The sequence below is a fragment of the Sus scrofa genome, chromosome 1, assembly GCF_054392235.1.
Source record: "Sus scrofa isolate SSC_HxYL_T2T_F1_AM1 chromosome 1, Sscrofa_HxYL_maternal_Yorkshire_Landrace_v2.0, whole genome shotgun sequence".
Taxonomy (NCBI): Eukaryota; Metazoa; Chordata; class Mammalia; order Artiodactyla; family Suidae; genus Sus; species Sus scrofa.
Window position 1 is genome coordinate 64,587,501 of NC_139383.1, and position 17,451 is coordinate 64,604,951.

General features: G+C 37.7%; 2 protein-coding genes across 26 annotated transcripts in view; one reads left to right on the forward strand and one right to left on the reverse strand.

Moving 5' to 3' along the window:
• Positions 1 to 7,605, reverse strand: part of MMS22L (MMS22 like, DNA repair protein) — a 153,865-nt gene extending 146,260 nt beyond the window's left edge. For 5 of the 9 annotated variants that reach the window (XR_014806079.1, XM_021073207.2, XM_021073193.2 and 2 more), the window contains exons 1-4: positions 7,513 to 7,605; positions 6,795 to 6,973; positions 5,634 to 5,759; positions 1,687 to 1,736 (exon numbers count right to left, since the gene is read on the reverse strand). Coding sequence is in view for 8 of the 9 variants with exons in the window: in XM_021073207.2 (XP_020928866.2) it covers positions 1,687 to 1,736; positions 5,634 to 5,759; positions 6,795 to 6,958 (340 nt within the window). In the remaining variant the exon portion in view is untranslated. Of the gene's footprint in view, positions 1 to 1,686; positions 1,737 to 5,633; positions 5,760 to 6,794; positions 7,036 to 7,512 lie in introns of all 9 variants that reach the window. The other 4 variants (XM_021073201.2, XM_021073188.2, XM_021073197.2 and 1 more) reach the window with 1 other exon arrangement.
• A 100-nt stretch (positions 7,606 to 7,705) lies between these two features.
• Positions 7,706 to 17,451, forward strand: part of LOC102160801 (uncharacterized) — a 1,256,521-nt gene continuing 1,246,775 nt past the window's right edge. For 13 of the 17 annotated variants that reach the window (XR_014806243.1, XR_014806209.1, XR_014806241.1 and 10 more), the window contains exon 1: positions 7,706 to 7,866. The gene's annotated coding sequence lies outside the window, so the exon portion shown is untranslated. Of the gene's footprint in view, positions 8,086 to 17,451 lie in introns of all 17 variants that reach the window. The other 4 variants (XR_014806264.1, XR_014806253.1, XM_084960987.1 and 1 more) reach the window with 2 other exon arrangements.

Here is a 17,451-nt window from a genome sequence, read left to right on the forward strand (position 1 = left end):
AAATTCTGACTCTTTGGCATTGTTTATAAAAATACCTATGATTTCATCCCTCCCCAAAATTAATCACACTCATACATACTTGGGTCTGGCCACACATAATTACTACTTACTCCCCACGCTGTGAACTTTTCTTTTTACATACCTCAAAGTCTCTTTGCTATATAGTGATTTCTACTTGAAACTCATCCTACCCCAAGACTTCTCCAAAATCTTCTGCCCACCTAATTCCCCCTCATCCTTGAAGACCCAGATCTGGCATCAATCAGTGATGGGCACACAAACAGATGAAGCCCTTGAATCCTACAGCAGCTTGTAGATGCCTCTATTACTACACTTTTCCATTTACCATGCTGATCTAAGCTTGTTTATCTGTCTTACTCAACTGCAAACGCTTCAGCAGCCTATTTTTCCTCCTTGATTCATCAGTACCTTGCATGAAGTAGAGACTAGGCAATAATAAAACAGTTATATCCAGCATTTACTGAGGACAGAGAAAACAAATCAAACAGCTCTGACAGCTAACAATTAGGCTGTGATGTTCCCTACCGAAATTAAACCGTTGTCACATAATATTAAAAATAGTCACACAAGGTCACTCTGTGATTATGGTGAAACAAGAAAAACAAAAACTCTCTGTAATCATGTCTGACACAGAAACAAGGCACTATACACCCATACAAAACCAAACAAAATACAAAAACAGAATATCCCCCTCTTACAGGTAACAGGACTATTGTTCCTTCACTAATCAAGATCTTCCCTTGCCTCCTTCTGTTTGTACCACCTAAATAAAACTTAAAAATATACTCAGTCCTCAAACTGCCTATTTCTTAACAGCATCAAATCCAGAATAAAGCCCCACCCCCTTAAAACTTACCCAAACCAGCCAGCATAAGCACCTACCCAAGCCCCTCCCTACTTCCTGTTACGGAGAAGCCCCAACTGTTCCTCATGATGTATATCTCTCCTTTGCTTCATAAGCTGATAAACCCTTCTTCGACCAAAGATTGTGTTCCAGGTGATCCTTGGTTGCTGGGCATCACTAATAATAGATACTAGGCCAAGCACCTAACTAACATGCATTAGGTCATTTAGTCCTCACAAGAATTCAGTGAGGTGGGAACTATTACCTAGAGTAAGACCCACAATTAGCTAAGGATGGAACCCACACTAACCACAGCCATGATTCTAAATACTACACTGTACCAAAACCATTAGAAAGGAGAATCAGCTAGGCCTTTACTAAAACACACTGTCCTTCAAGTCTCTTCAGTATCTTAACTACACCAATTTCCCCAAGTTGGAAATCCATTAAATAACAAAAATAAAAACAAAAAGCACAAAAGGAAAGCAAGAAGATAACATGAGGTCTGGCACTTCCATTTCTCTTTTAAATTCTCCATCCCACTCCCCACTTCCAAAGCAAGCTACTAATTCACTTCGGAGATGTGTAGCCTTAAGGCAGTTTTTACTTACAGATTAGGAAAAATACCATAAATCTCATCTACAACAAAACTGAAGCGTCATACTTTTTTTTGGAACACTAAATATAACTCTATCCTGAAGTTCTGAACTAACACTTCCTTCATGTTATTATGATATCCCAGTGCCACATGTCAGACCCACGTGCAATTCACTGGAATGGAGCACCATTCCTTTTTGACATTAAACACACTTAAAACTTACCAAAATCACAGTTGGCATGTAATAAGGTTTCCAAGTTGTATAGCTGTTGCCTAATTTAAAAAATTGAAGGTGAGAATTAGGTTTAGAACAGTTTAAAGCATGTAAATAATTATATAGACAGTGTTTCCAAGTCTATTACACAGCTTTAATGCTGCTCATTTATGAATGTTTAATACTTCATGGATGTTATTAGTGTCAGCTTCAGACAGTGAACTCTTTGAGAGGAAAAAAAAAAAAAAAAAAAGCCTTTTCTGACCTCCCCAAAATATCTACTAACAGCTACATTTATCTCAAAAATTACATAAAATATCACAGATTTCATCTGCCATCAAGAAGATACTGGTTATGGAGTTCCCATTGTGGCTCAGCAGTAATAAACCAACTAGTATCCAGGAGAACACAGATTCTATCCCTGGCCCCGCTCAGTGGGTTAAGAATCTGGTGTTGCCATGAGCTGCAGTGTAGGTGGAAGGCAGGGCTTGGATTTGACGTTGCTGTGGCTGTATGGTAGGTCGGCAGCTGCAGCTCTGATTCAACCCCTAGCCTGGGAACTTCCATATACCACTGTTGGAACCCTAAAAAGACAAGAAAAAAAAAAAAAAAAAAAGAGAGAGAGAGAGAAAAACAAAAAACTGGTTACATCTTTAAGATGTTTAAGATAAAATATCCTAGCTTAACAGTTCTATAATGAAATGTTAAATTGTATCATATAGTTATACAACAGGAGTTCTGAAAAAGAATAGAATATGTAACTTAGACTAGAGTTATCAGAGAAAAGTTTTATTTATGATGTTCTACCTTGACTTCTGAGAAGAATCTTCTGTTACCATTCTTTCTAGTTAACTTTCAACTCCTTAATTATAGAACCATATTCATAACTTATGTCCTGGGTAAGACTCAACTCATTGTGTAATGTTCAGGATTATAGAGAATTACTCACATAGTCTGTTTTCCCCTAAAACACAAAGATATGGCACAGGTCTCACAGAAGGAGGAGAAATCCCTTCACCTTTCCATTTTCATTTAAATGTACCATGTATATTTCCTTTAAAAAATATCTACATTTCAAATGTAGAGCATTATAATGCCTCATCTGTGTATACTACAATATGATCACTACCACACAACTAATTACTCTCCAAAACCGCACAGCTGACTCCCTTCACCTTTTTCACCCATCTCCCAACTGCCTTCCCCTCTGGTAATCATAATCTGTTCACTGTATCTGTGAATTTGTTTTGTTCATTTGCTTATTTAGATTGCATGTATGACTGAAATCATATAGTGTTTCTTTTCCTCTCTAGATTATTTCACTAAGCAAAACACCCTCAAGGTCCATTCATGTTGCTGCAAATCACAGGATTTCATTCTTTTTTAAGACTAAGTAGTACTCCACTCTGTATATATGTATATATATACATACCACATTTCTTTATTCACACATCAGTTGACACTTAGGGTGTTTCTATATCTTGACTATTGTAAATAATGCTGTAATGAACATGGGGTGAATATTTCTTTTCAAATGACTGTTTTCATGTCCTTTGGAAAAATATCCAGAAGTGGACTAGCTGTGTCATACAGTTCTATTCTTAACTTTTTGATGAAACTCTACTGTTTTCCATACTGGCTGAACCAATTTACATTCCCACCAACAGTGCACAAGAGTTTCCTTTTCTCCACATCTTCTCCAACATTTGCTATTTCTTATCTTTTCAATAACGGCCATTCTAATAGGTATGAGGTGATATCCCATTGTGGCTTTGATTTGCATTTCCTTAATAACTAGTCATATGGAACAGCTTTAAGATTTTTTTCTATTATACTTGATTTACAATGTTCTGTCAATTTCTGCTGTACAGCAAAGTGACCAGGTCATATTCATACACACACACATTCTTTTATGTGTTTATTGGCCTTCTACAAGTTTTCTCTGGAAGAATGTCTATTCAGCTCCTTGGCCCATTTTTTAAATGAATTGTTTTCCTGTTATTGAGCTATGAATTCTTTATATATTTTGATATTAATCCCTTATAAACTAAATAAGCATATGATTTGCAAATATCTTCTCCCATTCAGCAGGTTGCCTTTTCATTTTAATGATGGTTTCCTCTGCTATGTGAAGCCTTTTAGTTTGATATAGTCCCATTTGTTTATTTCTGCTTTTGTTTCACTTGTCTTTTGAGTCAGAGACACAAAAACAATGCTCAGACTGATGTAAATTAGGTTACTACCTATATTTTCTTCCAGAAATTTTATGATTTCAGGTCTTACATTCAAATATTTAATCCATCTTGAGTTAACTGTTGTGTATGGTGTAAGAAATTGGTCTAATTTCATTCTATTGCATGTGGCTGTCCAGTTTTCCCCATACTATTTATGGAAGAGATGATCATTTCTCCATTGCATGTTCTTTGCTACAAATTAATTGTCCATATTTGGGGTTTATTTCTTGACTCTCAATTCTGTTCCATTCATTGGCATTTACTATACCTTTGAAATATAGTTTGAAATCAGAAAGTTATGCCTCCAGCTTTGTTCTTTCTTAAGATTGTTTTGGCTATTTGGGATCCTTTGTGGTTCCATATAAATTTTAGAATTACCATGCCTTTTTTTTTTTTTTGTCTTTTTGCTATTTCTTTGGGCCGCTCCCACAGCATATGGAGATTCCCAGGCTAGGGGTCCAATCGGAGCTGTAGCCGCCGGCCTACGCCAGAGCCACAGCAACGCGGGATCCGAGCCGTGTCTGCAACCTACACCACAGCTCACGGAAACGCCGGATCATTAACCCACTGAGCAAGGGCAGGGACCGAACCCGCAACCTCATGGTTCCTATTCGGATTCGTTAACCACTGCGCCACGACGGGAACTCCTAAAATTACCATGCTTCTTAATGTGTTCTGGGATAATAATTTGTCTTTGATAAATGACTCCATTTCGAAAACTAAAATGTGAATTATGGACTAGGTTTTAAATAAAAATGAAGAACTGTTTCAATTTTGTTAATTGTGATAATGAGATAATATTTACATTTTAAAAAGTTCATATTTTTAAGAAATGCATAGTGAAGTGTTTAAGGATGAGATGACATGATGCCTGGAATTTGCTTAAAAAAAACTTAAGCAAAAAGGAGAGGGAGGAGTTCCCGTCTTGGCGCAGTGGTTAAGGAATCCGACTAGGAACCATGAGGTTGCAGGTTCGATCCCTGGCCTTGCTCAGTGGGTTGACGATCCGGCGTTGCCGTGAGCTGTGGTGTAGGTCGCAGACGTGGCTCGGATCCCACGTTGCTGTGGCTCTGGCGTAGGCTGGTGGCTACAGCTCCGATTAGACCCCTAGCCTGGGAACCTCCATACGCCATGGGAAGCGGCCCTAGAAAAGGCAAAAAGACAAAAAAAAAAGAAAGGAGAGGGAAAAGAACACATGAGGAAAATGTGATAAAAACATGATGTTTATTATAACTGAGAGAGGGTCTATAGAGATTCATTATACTATTCTCTCCACATTTTTGTGTTTGAAAGCTTTCATTGAAAGTTTTTTTGTAATATTGTCCAAGTTAAACACATTTCTATTATATAGTTTGAAAAATATATTTGGAAAGTCTGAGTTCATTCTCTATACATTATTAAAAAAATGGCTATTAAACACAAAAATATTTCATTTTTCTTCCAAAATTATTGTACAGTTCAAAGCCTTAAATATTTGTCTTTAACATATGCTGTCAAATACAGAAGAATAAAAATTCTGAATATCAGTAATGAAGATCTCATCAAAATCCCTAATCCACCAAACATTATTGCTTAATTGTTAGTGATAAGGTAATCAAGTGAGCATCATGCACAATTCTACAGGTGCTTTTGTAATATCAAAATTAGAAACTACCCACTAATGTAACTTAAAGCTGAACAGCATCTACTCTTAACAGCCATTAAAAATAAAACAAAACATACCTGAATAGATGAAAGAGAACTCTAGATGAATTCACTAATGCTGTTTCGGTAACCCACTGAATGCCAAATATTTCCACTGTATCCTCTTCAAAATTAGTTGGTAAAGGATCGAGATTCAAAATTAGCCTGAAATGAAAACACTGATCTAATCTCACACGATGTGCTAAATCCCGTAAATTATATGAATCCATATTACATATGACAAGTCCACCATGATGTTATAAAGTCAAGAAATGCCTGATACATCATGTCTTAGGAATACTGAAGCTAGACTGTATTAAGAATTCAATCCTATATTGTGATTAAGAAAGGATAAGTAAAGAGAAATGTAACTTGAGAAAAAGTCAAAAGGATTCTAGGGAACATACTTTCATCTGTCTTCACTCTGTTCTTCAGTTGTAGAATTTCACCCTTTGAGGGGACATGTAATTTTTAAAACAGTTAAAAGCTATTCTGAACCATGACTAAAGAAGGGCATAATCAAGCTGAATAATATCTTTTAAGGTCTCAAAGAAGGTACAGCTGTGAAAATCCACAAAAATGGTTTCCTTTCTGATGAAATTGCCTCAGCAAACATTTCTAAAATATTTCAATCACAGCAGTTTGACTGCAATACGTGTATACATCCAAAACAAGAGATTTGAAGAATAACATTTCTGTGAATTTATACCATCTGGAGCATTTATTAGAGTGTTAAAGAAAAATAAGTCTATAAGATTTCTGTATGTATAAATATACAGAATTAGAAGACACTGGGGTGACAAAAAATGCATATGTGTACTTAGGAATTATTGAGAAGCTTCAGAACATTGTCTCATGTTTTAGAAGGAAATGCCACTTTAAAAAGCCCAGGTAGTTCAGATTTCACTTTAAATAAAAGGTAAATCAGTGCCCAGCTCCCTACTCCAAAGCGGAGGCAGTAGTGAGGTAAGAAAGCCTCAGGTAACAAGAAAGCTCTCCCTCCAAAAATCTTTCAGATAAACTCCAAGGAGGAAACCAACAGCATAAGCTTGTATCCGTGTGATGTACTACACCGACTTACAAAAACTGCTTGGTGGTCATCAAAGTTTAATTGCCTGAAGTCATAGTTAAATAACATTCCTAAACAGCCTGATAAAAAATCTGAATAGGGAAAAACAAAGTGTCCGATTTTTTACCTACCGCTTAAGGGCTCCGCTGGAAAGGTAGGACTCTCCAGAAAAATGCCTTCCTCCTCCTCTGTTGTCAAAATCACAAGAAAAGCAAGGGGGGTTGCACCATTCTCTCTCCAGTTCTAGTTCCAAGCTGTCGGTCAGGAATGTTGACGCAGCAGAACAGCTATCCATTGCTTACTTCATGTCCTGAAATTTGTGGGGTTCATTATGATTATCATCAAGGCTCCAAAGAAGTTGTGACGAGATTCCTGGAGGTGGGGCGGGCAGAGAAACTGGAGGTGACCTCAGAAAGTTCCCCAAACGACCCCCAGCACAAAGAAAAAAAACCAAGAAGTCAAATCCTCAGCAACTCTCCCCCAACTGACTCCCGGAGACTAAGGATGTTAGATCTCAGAAATCCCCTTTACGTCGGACCTGCGGCCCGGGACTGGGTTAAGAGGAAAGCAGATTTGCAGGAAAGATCTAGCTTTACTCCAGAGCCCGCCTGGACCTGTGCCCTACGCTACGTTACCAAACCTCACTGAGCCCGTTTTCCTGCAGTGCCGGGAACTATAAGCTCCCCTGCAGACTCAGGGTAGGGACCAGAAGGGCCCGACGCAAAACCCCACTCCTTACGGGGCAAAGGGCAAGTCCCGCCAGATCCGCACAAGGCACCAATCGGCGCGGCCGACCATAGAGCTGGTGTTCTGCACACCCAGGTACCCCCAGTTTAGGGCACGTCGTACCTGGTCACGCTTTCAGTCCCCGAGATCCGCCCTCAGCAGTCCGGACCACAACTAGCGAGTCCGTGGGGTCTAAATCCCAAACAGGCGAAATTCCCGCCAAGGAGCGCCGGCGCTCAGGAAGGGCGGGGCCACCGCGGAGCCCGCCCTCGGAGGTCGGCTCGCGAGGTCTCCGCAGGAACAGCCGGCACTCCTCAAGTTCTCGCGAGAGTCTGCCAGTGAAGGACGCGGTCCGGCAATTTATTGTTTTTTTTTTTTTTTTTTTCTTTCTTTTTTTTTTTTCTTTTTCCTTTGGTAGTTTTAATTGGTACTTTGGGCCAGAAGGCGGGGCCTCACTGAGAAAGGAAACTGGCTGAGGTGAGCAAGGCTTAGGGACTGGCCGGGTTGCCATCTAGCTGAGCTTGGAAAAGAGCTGTGCTCTTGTGAATCCCAAGCTGGTGTCTCCGGACCGTGCCATCCTCTCTTCTTCCCGCGCTAGTACTAGTAGCTCTTTTGTTGAAGTCGAGGATGCCTGTTCTTGGATTGCGGGCAAGGCAAGTGCACAAATGAGACGAATTCACTGTGTGGAAACACTAAGTAGGTCACATGGTACTTGTTTTCGGTATATAAAAACTGCTACTCCCCCCCCCCTTTTGAAAACCTAACTGGGCAAGATTAAGTTGCTTAAATGTGAACGCTTTTGTAAAGCACCCCTTCACAGCACTTTTATCTTTTGTAAGTGTTCTTTACGATCTACTCTTTAGAAGGTTTTTCAGTCTGAGTCAGAGATAATACAGCTGTCTTCAATGTAAAGAAAACTGAGAATTTCTCATGTAAATGTCCTGCTGTAATTTGAGTATTCTCCATTGCCTATTCCTCTGCAATAGTTTGTCCTGGGTTAAATTCCTACTTAGGGAGTCTGTCACAACTTTGCCCTGTTCAAACGAAATACCACATAGTTTCAGACATAGGGGAAGAAGTGGGGAAAAAATTCCACTTGATTGCAGCCTGGGGCGCCTGTGTTGAATGCTATGTTTTTTGTGCTCAGCCTAGGTACCTACCTGAGACCTGATACTTTGTAGGGAACCACTGCAGCTCATTAGTAGGACGTGTGAGGTCTCTGGCATGGCACATGGTGTCATCTACAAGAATCTCTAGAAACTTAGTGCCTAGGCTTGAGAATATAGGAGAACTGGTACAGCAGATAGCCATTGTTACTTCTTCTATCAAACATCCAAATAGGCCCCTTTTTCCTTCTTCAGGTGCCTGATGTTAAGTGATTAATTTAGTTAAACCAGTGAATGGAATGGGAAGAACAGAAATTCTCTGTGAATAATTTAAGCTAGTGCAATAATGTTATATCGGTAAAAATCCCAGCAAGTAACAGATAGCATACTCAAGAGAGGTGATTGGAAGGTGCTTAATGAAAGGGCAGTTTACAAAGATGTGGACAGTATTGCAGAAAGCAAAAAGTGATGGTGAAGCACCTGGAACTAATCAGAGAGTCAATATTACCTTTAGGCCTAAGGGGTAAGGGAGAAAGGGATTGCCAGGGCCCAGGGAGACTTACTGCAGTAGGAGACAGCCACCTATCACCTGGTAGCCACCTGTGAGTAACTTAATGGAGGCACAAAACCAGTATCAAACTGTATCCAACCGGGAGGAGCTAGAGGGATTAAAAATAGGCAGACCTCGTTTTATTGTGGTTTGCTTTATTGTACTTCTTAGATAACAGTGTTTTTTAGCAAATTGACAGTTTGTGGCAACTCTGAGTCTAACAAGTCTATTGGCGCCATTTTCTCAACAGCATTTATTTGCTCACTTTGTGTCTCTTGTGTCACATTTTGGTAATTATCACAATGTTTCAAACTTGTTAATTATTTTATTTATTATGGTGATCTGTGATCAATGATCTTTGATGTTACTATTGTAATTATTTTGGGGTGCCATGAACCAGGCCCATGTAAGACAGTAAATTTAATCAGTTCTTGAAATGATAAGATTTAGGATATTACATATACTTAGGTGATAATGCAGCAACAGATTTTGAGAGGAATGATTTCAGTTTTGAAAGAAGTTCTACTGTGAGTAAAATGCTGTCAAACAGCAATGCATGCTATAGAGAAATCATTCAAGAATCAATTGATGTGGCAAATTTCATTGTTGTCTTATTTGAAGAAATTGCCACAGCCACCCTGGCCTTCAGAAACCACCACCACCCTGATCAGTAAGCAGCCATCAACACTGAAGCAAAACTCTCCATCAGCAAAAAGACTGACTTACTGAAGGCTCAAATGTTGGTTAGCATTTTTTAGCAATAATGCATTTTTAAATGAAGGTATATACCTTTTTTTTTTTAGACATATTGCTATTACACACTTAATAGACTACAGTATAGAGTAAATGCACTTGGAAACCAAATAATTTTTGTGACTCACTTTATTCTGATATTTGCTTTATTATGGTGGTCTGGAACCAAACCCACAATATTTCCAAAGTATACCTGTACCCAAACCTCTCTCCACACTCCAGTGGCCAGCTGGTGTCTCTCACTTGCCAGAACTCACCTAAAAGCAGAGGGAAAGGAGTTAACTTATAAACTTCAGGCTCATGGGGTAGTTTAAGCTGAAGAAAGATAGAATCTGACAGCAATGGTGTCAGTTTTATCAAGAAGACACAGTATTAAGTGTATATGTATCAAGTAACAGAGGTTTGGTATACACATAAAGAGAAAAACATAATCATTTATAGAAGTAATCAAGTTGATAATTATAGAGACCACATCACTTCTCTCTGTCTAATTGGTGGAACAAGTAGTCAGATAATGACTATACCTAAGATTCCAACAGCACTACGAACTTGACTTTATTGACGTTTATAGGTGACTCAACCCAGCACAGAATATCATTTTGACAAGTGAGCATGGAAAGTTCACAAAAACCATATTTTGAACCATAAATTTTATCAACTTAAAAAGGACTGAAATCATACAGAGTATATTGTCTAACCACAATGGAATTAATCTAGAAATAAATAACAGAAAAATATATTGAAAAATTCTCCAACTATTTGGAAGTAACATACCTAATCCATGGATGAAAGAAGAAATCACCAGAAAAATTAGAAAATAATTTTGAATTAAATGAAAATGAAAACATTAAATTTTATAATGGTAATTGCTTATATGAAAGAAGAAAAAGCTCAACTCAGTAATTTAACCTTCTATCTTAAGTAACTAAAAACAGTGAAATAAAATGAAAGCAAGTGAATGAAGGAAGTAATAAAGAGTAGAAATATGTGACATGTAACAGAAGAAAAATAGATAAAATAAATGAAACCAAACGTTGCTTCTTCAGAAAGATTGGTGTCATTGATAAACCCTTTAGCCAGACTGACCAAGAAAAAAAGACACACATTGCCCATATCAGGAACTAAAGAGAGGTCATCACTACAAAGTCTACAGATACTAAAAGGATAAGGATATTAAGAAAATTTTTATGCAACAAACATGGATGAAATGGACAAATTCCTTGAAAGACCCCAACGGCCAGAGTTCATGAGAAAACAAAAAGATAACTTGACTGTCTCTGTGTTCATCCTAGTAATTTTAGTCCCTGATTAAAAAACTCTCTCATACATATATCACACACTTCTTATAAGAAAACTCTGAACCAAGTGGTTTTATGATTGAATAGTCTAAAACTTTTAAGGAAAGAATAGTACCAATCCTATAATAACTCTTCCAGATATTAGAAAAGGATCGAATACTTCAAAATTCATTTATTATGGCCAGAAATACACTGATATAAAAACTTGACAAAGATAAGAATAGGAAATACAATTCAATACCACACACAGGGACAAAAATTTTACCAAATAAAATCTAGCAATACCCAAAAAGGATGACATATGCTAAGAAAGTCAAGTTCAAGTTTGGTTCAAATTTCAAAACACAATTAGGGTGGTTCATTATATCAAAAGACTCTAAAAAGAAAAATCACACTGTCATCTCAATATGAAGAAAAAAATATTTGAAGTGTTCCAAATCCATTCATGGTAAAAAAAAATTCTCAGCCAAGTAAGAATGTGAGAAAATTTCCCTAACCTGATAGATGACAACCATGACAATGTACTATTAACATTATGAAAATGAATGTTTTCTTTTTAACACTGAGGACTAGACTGCTTTCTCTACATCTGTTCAACATTGTACAACATTACTTCCAGGTAACTAACCACTGCAATAAAGTGTGAGACAGAAATAAAAGTCATTTAGATTGGAAATGAAATAGGAAAACTATCATCACCATCCTCAGATGACATAATCATTTATGTAGAAAATCCTTAAAAATCTACAAAAACAGCTACTAGAACTAATAAAGAATTCAGCAAGGTGACACAGGGTTTAGTGGCACTATACAAAATAAATTTTATTTTTATAAACAAACAATGGACATTCAGAAATTGTAAATTTGAAAACAAACCGTTCTAATGGCATCAAAACTATTTTGAGATAAATTTAACAAGATTTGCCCAAGATTTTGTATGCTAAGCCTTACAAAATATTGCTGAGAGAAGTTCAAGAATACCAAATTAAATAGCTGTAGTATGATAATGAATTAGAAGACTCAGTGTTGTTAAGATTTCTTACACCATTTACCTACAAATTCAATGGAATGCTAATCAAAATCCCAGGGGTCTTTTATACAAATTCACATACACTTTCAGAAATTGACATGGAAATGAAAAGGACCTAGAATAATCAATTTTGAATAACAGTGTTGGAAGATTCACAGTACCTGATTTCAGGACTTATTATAAAGCTACAATAATCAAAAATGTGGTATTGGCCTAAGGATAGACATAGTCGATGGAACAGCATAGAATCCAGGAATAGACTTTCATACATTTATGATCAATTTATTTTGGCAAAAATAATTCAGTGGTGGAAAGACAATCTTTTCAACAAATGGTGGTAAAACCATTGGATACTGATACACTAAAAGATAAAGTTTGAACTTCGCACAGTTTACAAAATTTAACTCAGTATGGATCATAGACCTAAATGTAAGAGCTAAAATGATGAAATTTTTAGAGGACCGGTAAATCGGAAAATGTCAGTAAAGAAAGATAAGAAGTTAGGCCATATCTCAGGAGAAAACTGAAGTGTGTGCAATGTGGTGTGACATCTGTCAGAAAAGTCAAAAGATTTTCAAAAAAGAATGGATAATCTATATTGAATGCTGCTTATAATTGCAATAATAAGATAAAACAAACTAACCATTGAGTTTGATAAATAAGTCATTAATGATGTAATAAAAGCCATTTCAGTTGAGTAGTGGGGGAGGTAATATAAGATTGCAGTGGGTTGGATAGAAAATGGGAGGTGAGTCAGCAAATATAGAAACTTTACCCAGGAATTTAATTTTTTTAATTTTTATTTATTTATTTGTTTGTTTGTTTTTTGTCTTTTCTGGGGCTACACTCCCGGCATATGGAGGTTCCCAGGCTAGGGGTCTAATCGGAGTTGTAGCCTCCAGCCTACACCACAGCTACAACAACGCAGGATCTGATCTGAGTCTGTGACCTACACCACAGCCCACAGCAACACCGGATCCTTAACCTACTGAGCAAGTCCAGGGATCCAATGTGAAACCTCATGGTTCCTAGTCGGATTCATTAACCACTGAGCCATGATGGGAACTGCTTTACCCAGGAATTTAAAGTAAAGCAGAAAATTAGGGCAGGAAGGAGATGTGGGGATCAAGAGATGGTGTTTTGAGGACAGTAAATATTAGAATGTGTGTGTGAGGTTATGGCAGTTATCAAGTATAAAGGGAAGAGTTGGTGATTGCAGGACTGCTGGAAGTGGGAGGACAAGAGGGAATCATATTCACCAGACAAATGATATACTGGCCTCTAAGGGAATCAATGATAATTTTTCATTAACAGAATGGGAGGTATACAGATAAAGATAGCTGAAGTTGGTGAAATGGTTAGTTAGAATTTGAAGCAGTTTTTGTTTTATTTCATGTGTATTCCCAATGACATATTGAGTGGAAGTGAGAGGAAAGAGTGGTTGTTAGAGACTTGAGAGAGAAAAGATGTGTTGTAACCTTATTATTGAGTAAAAAATTTACTTACTAGGGAACTAGTAAGTAGGAATGTCGGGGAATGTTGAGCAACTATTTGGGATTTGATACAAAAAAATTAAGAGTTCAATGAGCATAGTTTTGTGATTTCTAACAACATTCAGGAGGTGGAGCATATGATAGAATTTGAATGTTATTAGTAAACCCATTCTGACTTGCTTTTTTCTTTTAAATATATGCAAACCATCTATGATGTATTTTTTTCTAAATCTATAAATATAGATTTATTATTTTATCATAGTCAAAATCAGGCAATTTAATATTAATGCCTTTTTTTTTTTTTTTGTCTTTTTGCCTTTTCTAGGGCCGCTCCTGTGGCATATGGAGGTTCCCAGGCTAGGGGTCCAATCAGAGCTGTAGTTGCCAGCCTACACCAGAGCCACAGCAACACCACAGCAATGAGGGATCCAAGAAGAGTCTGCGACCTACACCACTGCTCACGGCAATGCTGGATCCTTAACCCACTGAACAAGGCCAGGGATCGAACCTGAAACTTCAGTTAATTACTGAGCCATGATGGGAACTCCCTTAATGCCTTGTTTTTAATAGGGAAACTTTTTATAAATTCAACTGAATATAACATATTCCAAAGTTAAAGCCCTTGATTTCAGAAATTTTATCACCTTTTTAATTGAACTCTTTTTTTAAAGTTTAAGAGCATTCCCTTGTAACTTAAATGAAATTAAGGATCACTTTATCTCTTTTATAGTAACTAACCATAGGCCTAGAACCAGCATTTTAGTAAAATTTGAACAATGCTAAATCCAATCTTAATGATCTTATACAATTCATCATTATGGAGGATACAATGAGATAGCTGAACACAGTTACGGCTTTTAATCCTAATACTGAAAATGCCAGGTTATTTCTTTGAACAATCTATTTATTGTAAGCATGTATACAACCCACCTTCAGTTGACTTTCTGTCAAACTACGGTTGTTTTTTGTTGTTTCTTTTTGTGTTTTGGCTGCCCTGCAGCATATGGAGTTCCCCCGGCCAGGGATCAGATCCAAGCCATAGTTGCAACCTAAGCCATAGCTGTGGCAACACCAGATCCTTAATCCACTGTACCAGGCTGGGGATCAAACCTACGTCTCAGCATTCCCAAGATGCCACCAATCCCGTTGTACCACAGCAAGAACTCCAACCTACAGTATTTTATTACACTAATTTTGTGCAACAGATAATGAATTCCTGATGTCCCAAGTGCTCACTGCATAAGATAATCATGATTTAAACAACTACTTCAGTAGCGAAGGGGTGAGAAGGGAGTTAATTGAGAAGGAGCAGCTTTTCTATATAGTAAAAGGAATTTTCATGCAGCTGTTCAGGCACTGGCCATTTACAGTGTCATACACCATATAGAACCTTCAACAACTAGATCGAAGAAAATTTCGTTATTGATACCACTCATTTTCCTATAGGTATAACATCTTCCTCTCTTTCATGTGTCATCATTCCATTTCCTTTTACCTCCAGGAGCTTGATTCATCAATTGCCCTTCTTTTTTTACCTTCAACTTCTCCATCTCCCCTGTCTTTCTCCCTAATCCTACTGTGGGAGAAAGTAGGGTCGGAAGCATGGCTTCCAATAATCTCTGTCACCTTGTATTCATGCCTTTGCATAATCTCCCTTCGAGTGTGGGCTAAAACTAATTAATGAAATGCTACTAATGAATAGAATAAAGCAGAAAGTGATGGCATGTCACTTCCATGATTACATTACAAAAGTCTGTGAGTTCCATCCTGCAAGCACTCTCTCTCACTGGCACTTCCTCTTTCTTGCCTTCTCGGCTTGTTCACTTTGATGAACTAAACTGCCATGTTAGAAAAGACCACATGGCAAAAACCAAGGGCAAATTCTGGCCTGCAGCTAATGAGGAATTGTGGCTGTTGGTCCAGTAGTCCACAAGGAACTGAATCCTGCTGACAACTATGTAAATGAGCTTGGGAGTGGATTCTTCCTCCATTGATCCTTGAAATGACACGGTCTTGGCAGGTATATAGAATTTAAACTAGTCCAAAAAGCAGTCTGACCCTTGCTTTTGACTTCTGGGAAGTAATCTCTAAGTGATGTGTGGAATGTAATGTTTGCTAAGAATGTCTTTTTTGCTTGAGGGCCTTGGGTCATCCTGGACTGTCTGACAATTTGGTTCGGGGAGCTGGCCATGCCTCAAAGGCCAACATTATAACTTAGGATGGTCATGTGATATCAGTCAGTTTGAAGATTGAGATCAACCACTTGATCATGCTTACATAATGGAGTCCTAGTAAAATCTCTGAACACAGGCTTGGGTAAGTTTTCTTGGGTGGCAGTACTCCATGCATACTGTCAAACATTGGTGCTGGGAAAGTAACATGTCCCGGCTTCTCTGAGAAAAGAAAATAGAAGGTCCACGTTTAGTACTTTCTCAGACTCCACCTGTAACGTTTCTTCTTTGGCTAAGTTAAGTCTGTACCCTTTCCCTGTAATAGACCATGATTGTGAGTATAGTAGTTTTCAACAAGTTCTGTGAAATTTTCTATAAAATTATTGAAACTGAGTGTGGTTTTGTGAAACCCTGAACCCATAAATGGTATCAGAAGTGAGGGCAGCTTTGTGTGGATTGTGTGTCCCCTAACTTCAAAGTTGTCTGAACTCTTGTAGTAGCATTCTTGTGAGATCACTACCAACTGTGGCTGGCACCTTGATTGCAGACTTTGAAAGATCCTGAAGCAGAACTAGCTAAGCCATATTCAGATTCCTGAATTACAGAAACCGTGAGATAATAGAATTTGTTCTTTCAAGCCACTACATATAAGTTTTGGTGTAACACATTACATAGAAATAGATATCTACTATAACTACTAACATGCTAAAAATAAAGAACCCCACAAACCTTACTTGTGAATATCTAAATAATCACATTAATTCTGAGTCCAGCTAAGTGGTGCTAAGCTGCCTTCAGGTCTCACTCTGTATTTTTTCCTGACTGACCTATTCATATACACTGTTTTAATTACTAATTATGTGCAGATTACTCTAGAGTTTATCTCTCTATCCAAAAATCCTCCTCTGAATTGCAGGCCTTTAAATATACTACCTACTTAGTATCTCCACATGAATATCTAAAAAACACCTCAACTTTGATGTCTGTTAATGAATGCATCTTTCTCCCAAGCCAGATCCTCTTACACAAATTTCTGTCTTCATGAATGGCATCACAGTACATTTCCAGGAGAGAAAGTCTGAAGCCCTACTTATTGTCTACCTTGACAACCTTGTCTAACCTCATCCCCATATTCATTCCAACACCAAGTGTTTTCAATTTTACTTACCTATGTCAGAATCTATCCACTTATCTCCATATCCATCACTACCATTCAAACCAAAGCTATGAGTAGCTAAGAACATCTTACCAAGGATTACAGTAACTTTATAACTTGTTAACCAACATTTACCCTGCATGTGATCTCTCCTGTGTCTTCTCTATACTTCACCTGAAGTGTCTTTTTTCCAAAACGTTAATATAACACCAACCTCTACCTATTTTAACAATAACTGTTCTTAAAGATTCAGAGAAAATTTAATGAAGTCTCTAAAACACTGAATGTTTTGACTCTTAACTAGCCAAACCCACTCTACTGTCTATACTACAGCCTCACTGGTCTCTAAGTTCCTCTTATCCTCCCACAGTACCTGTGCACATTTTTTTTCTGCAAACAATATGCTTCTTTCTCTTTCTTAGCACTACTGCACACCCTTCAGATCTCTACTCACACATAACCTACTCAGAGAAGCCTTTCAGGACCTCCCTAATTATTCCAATTC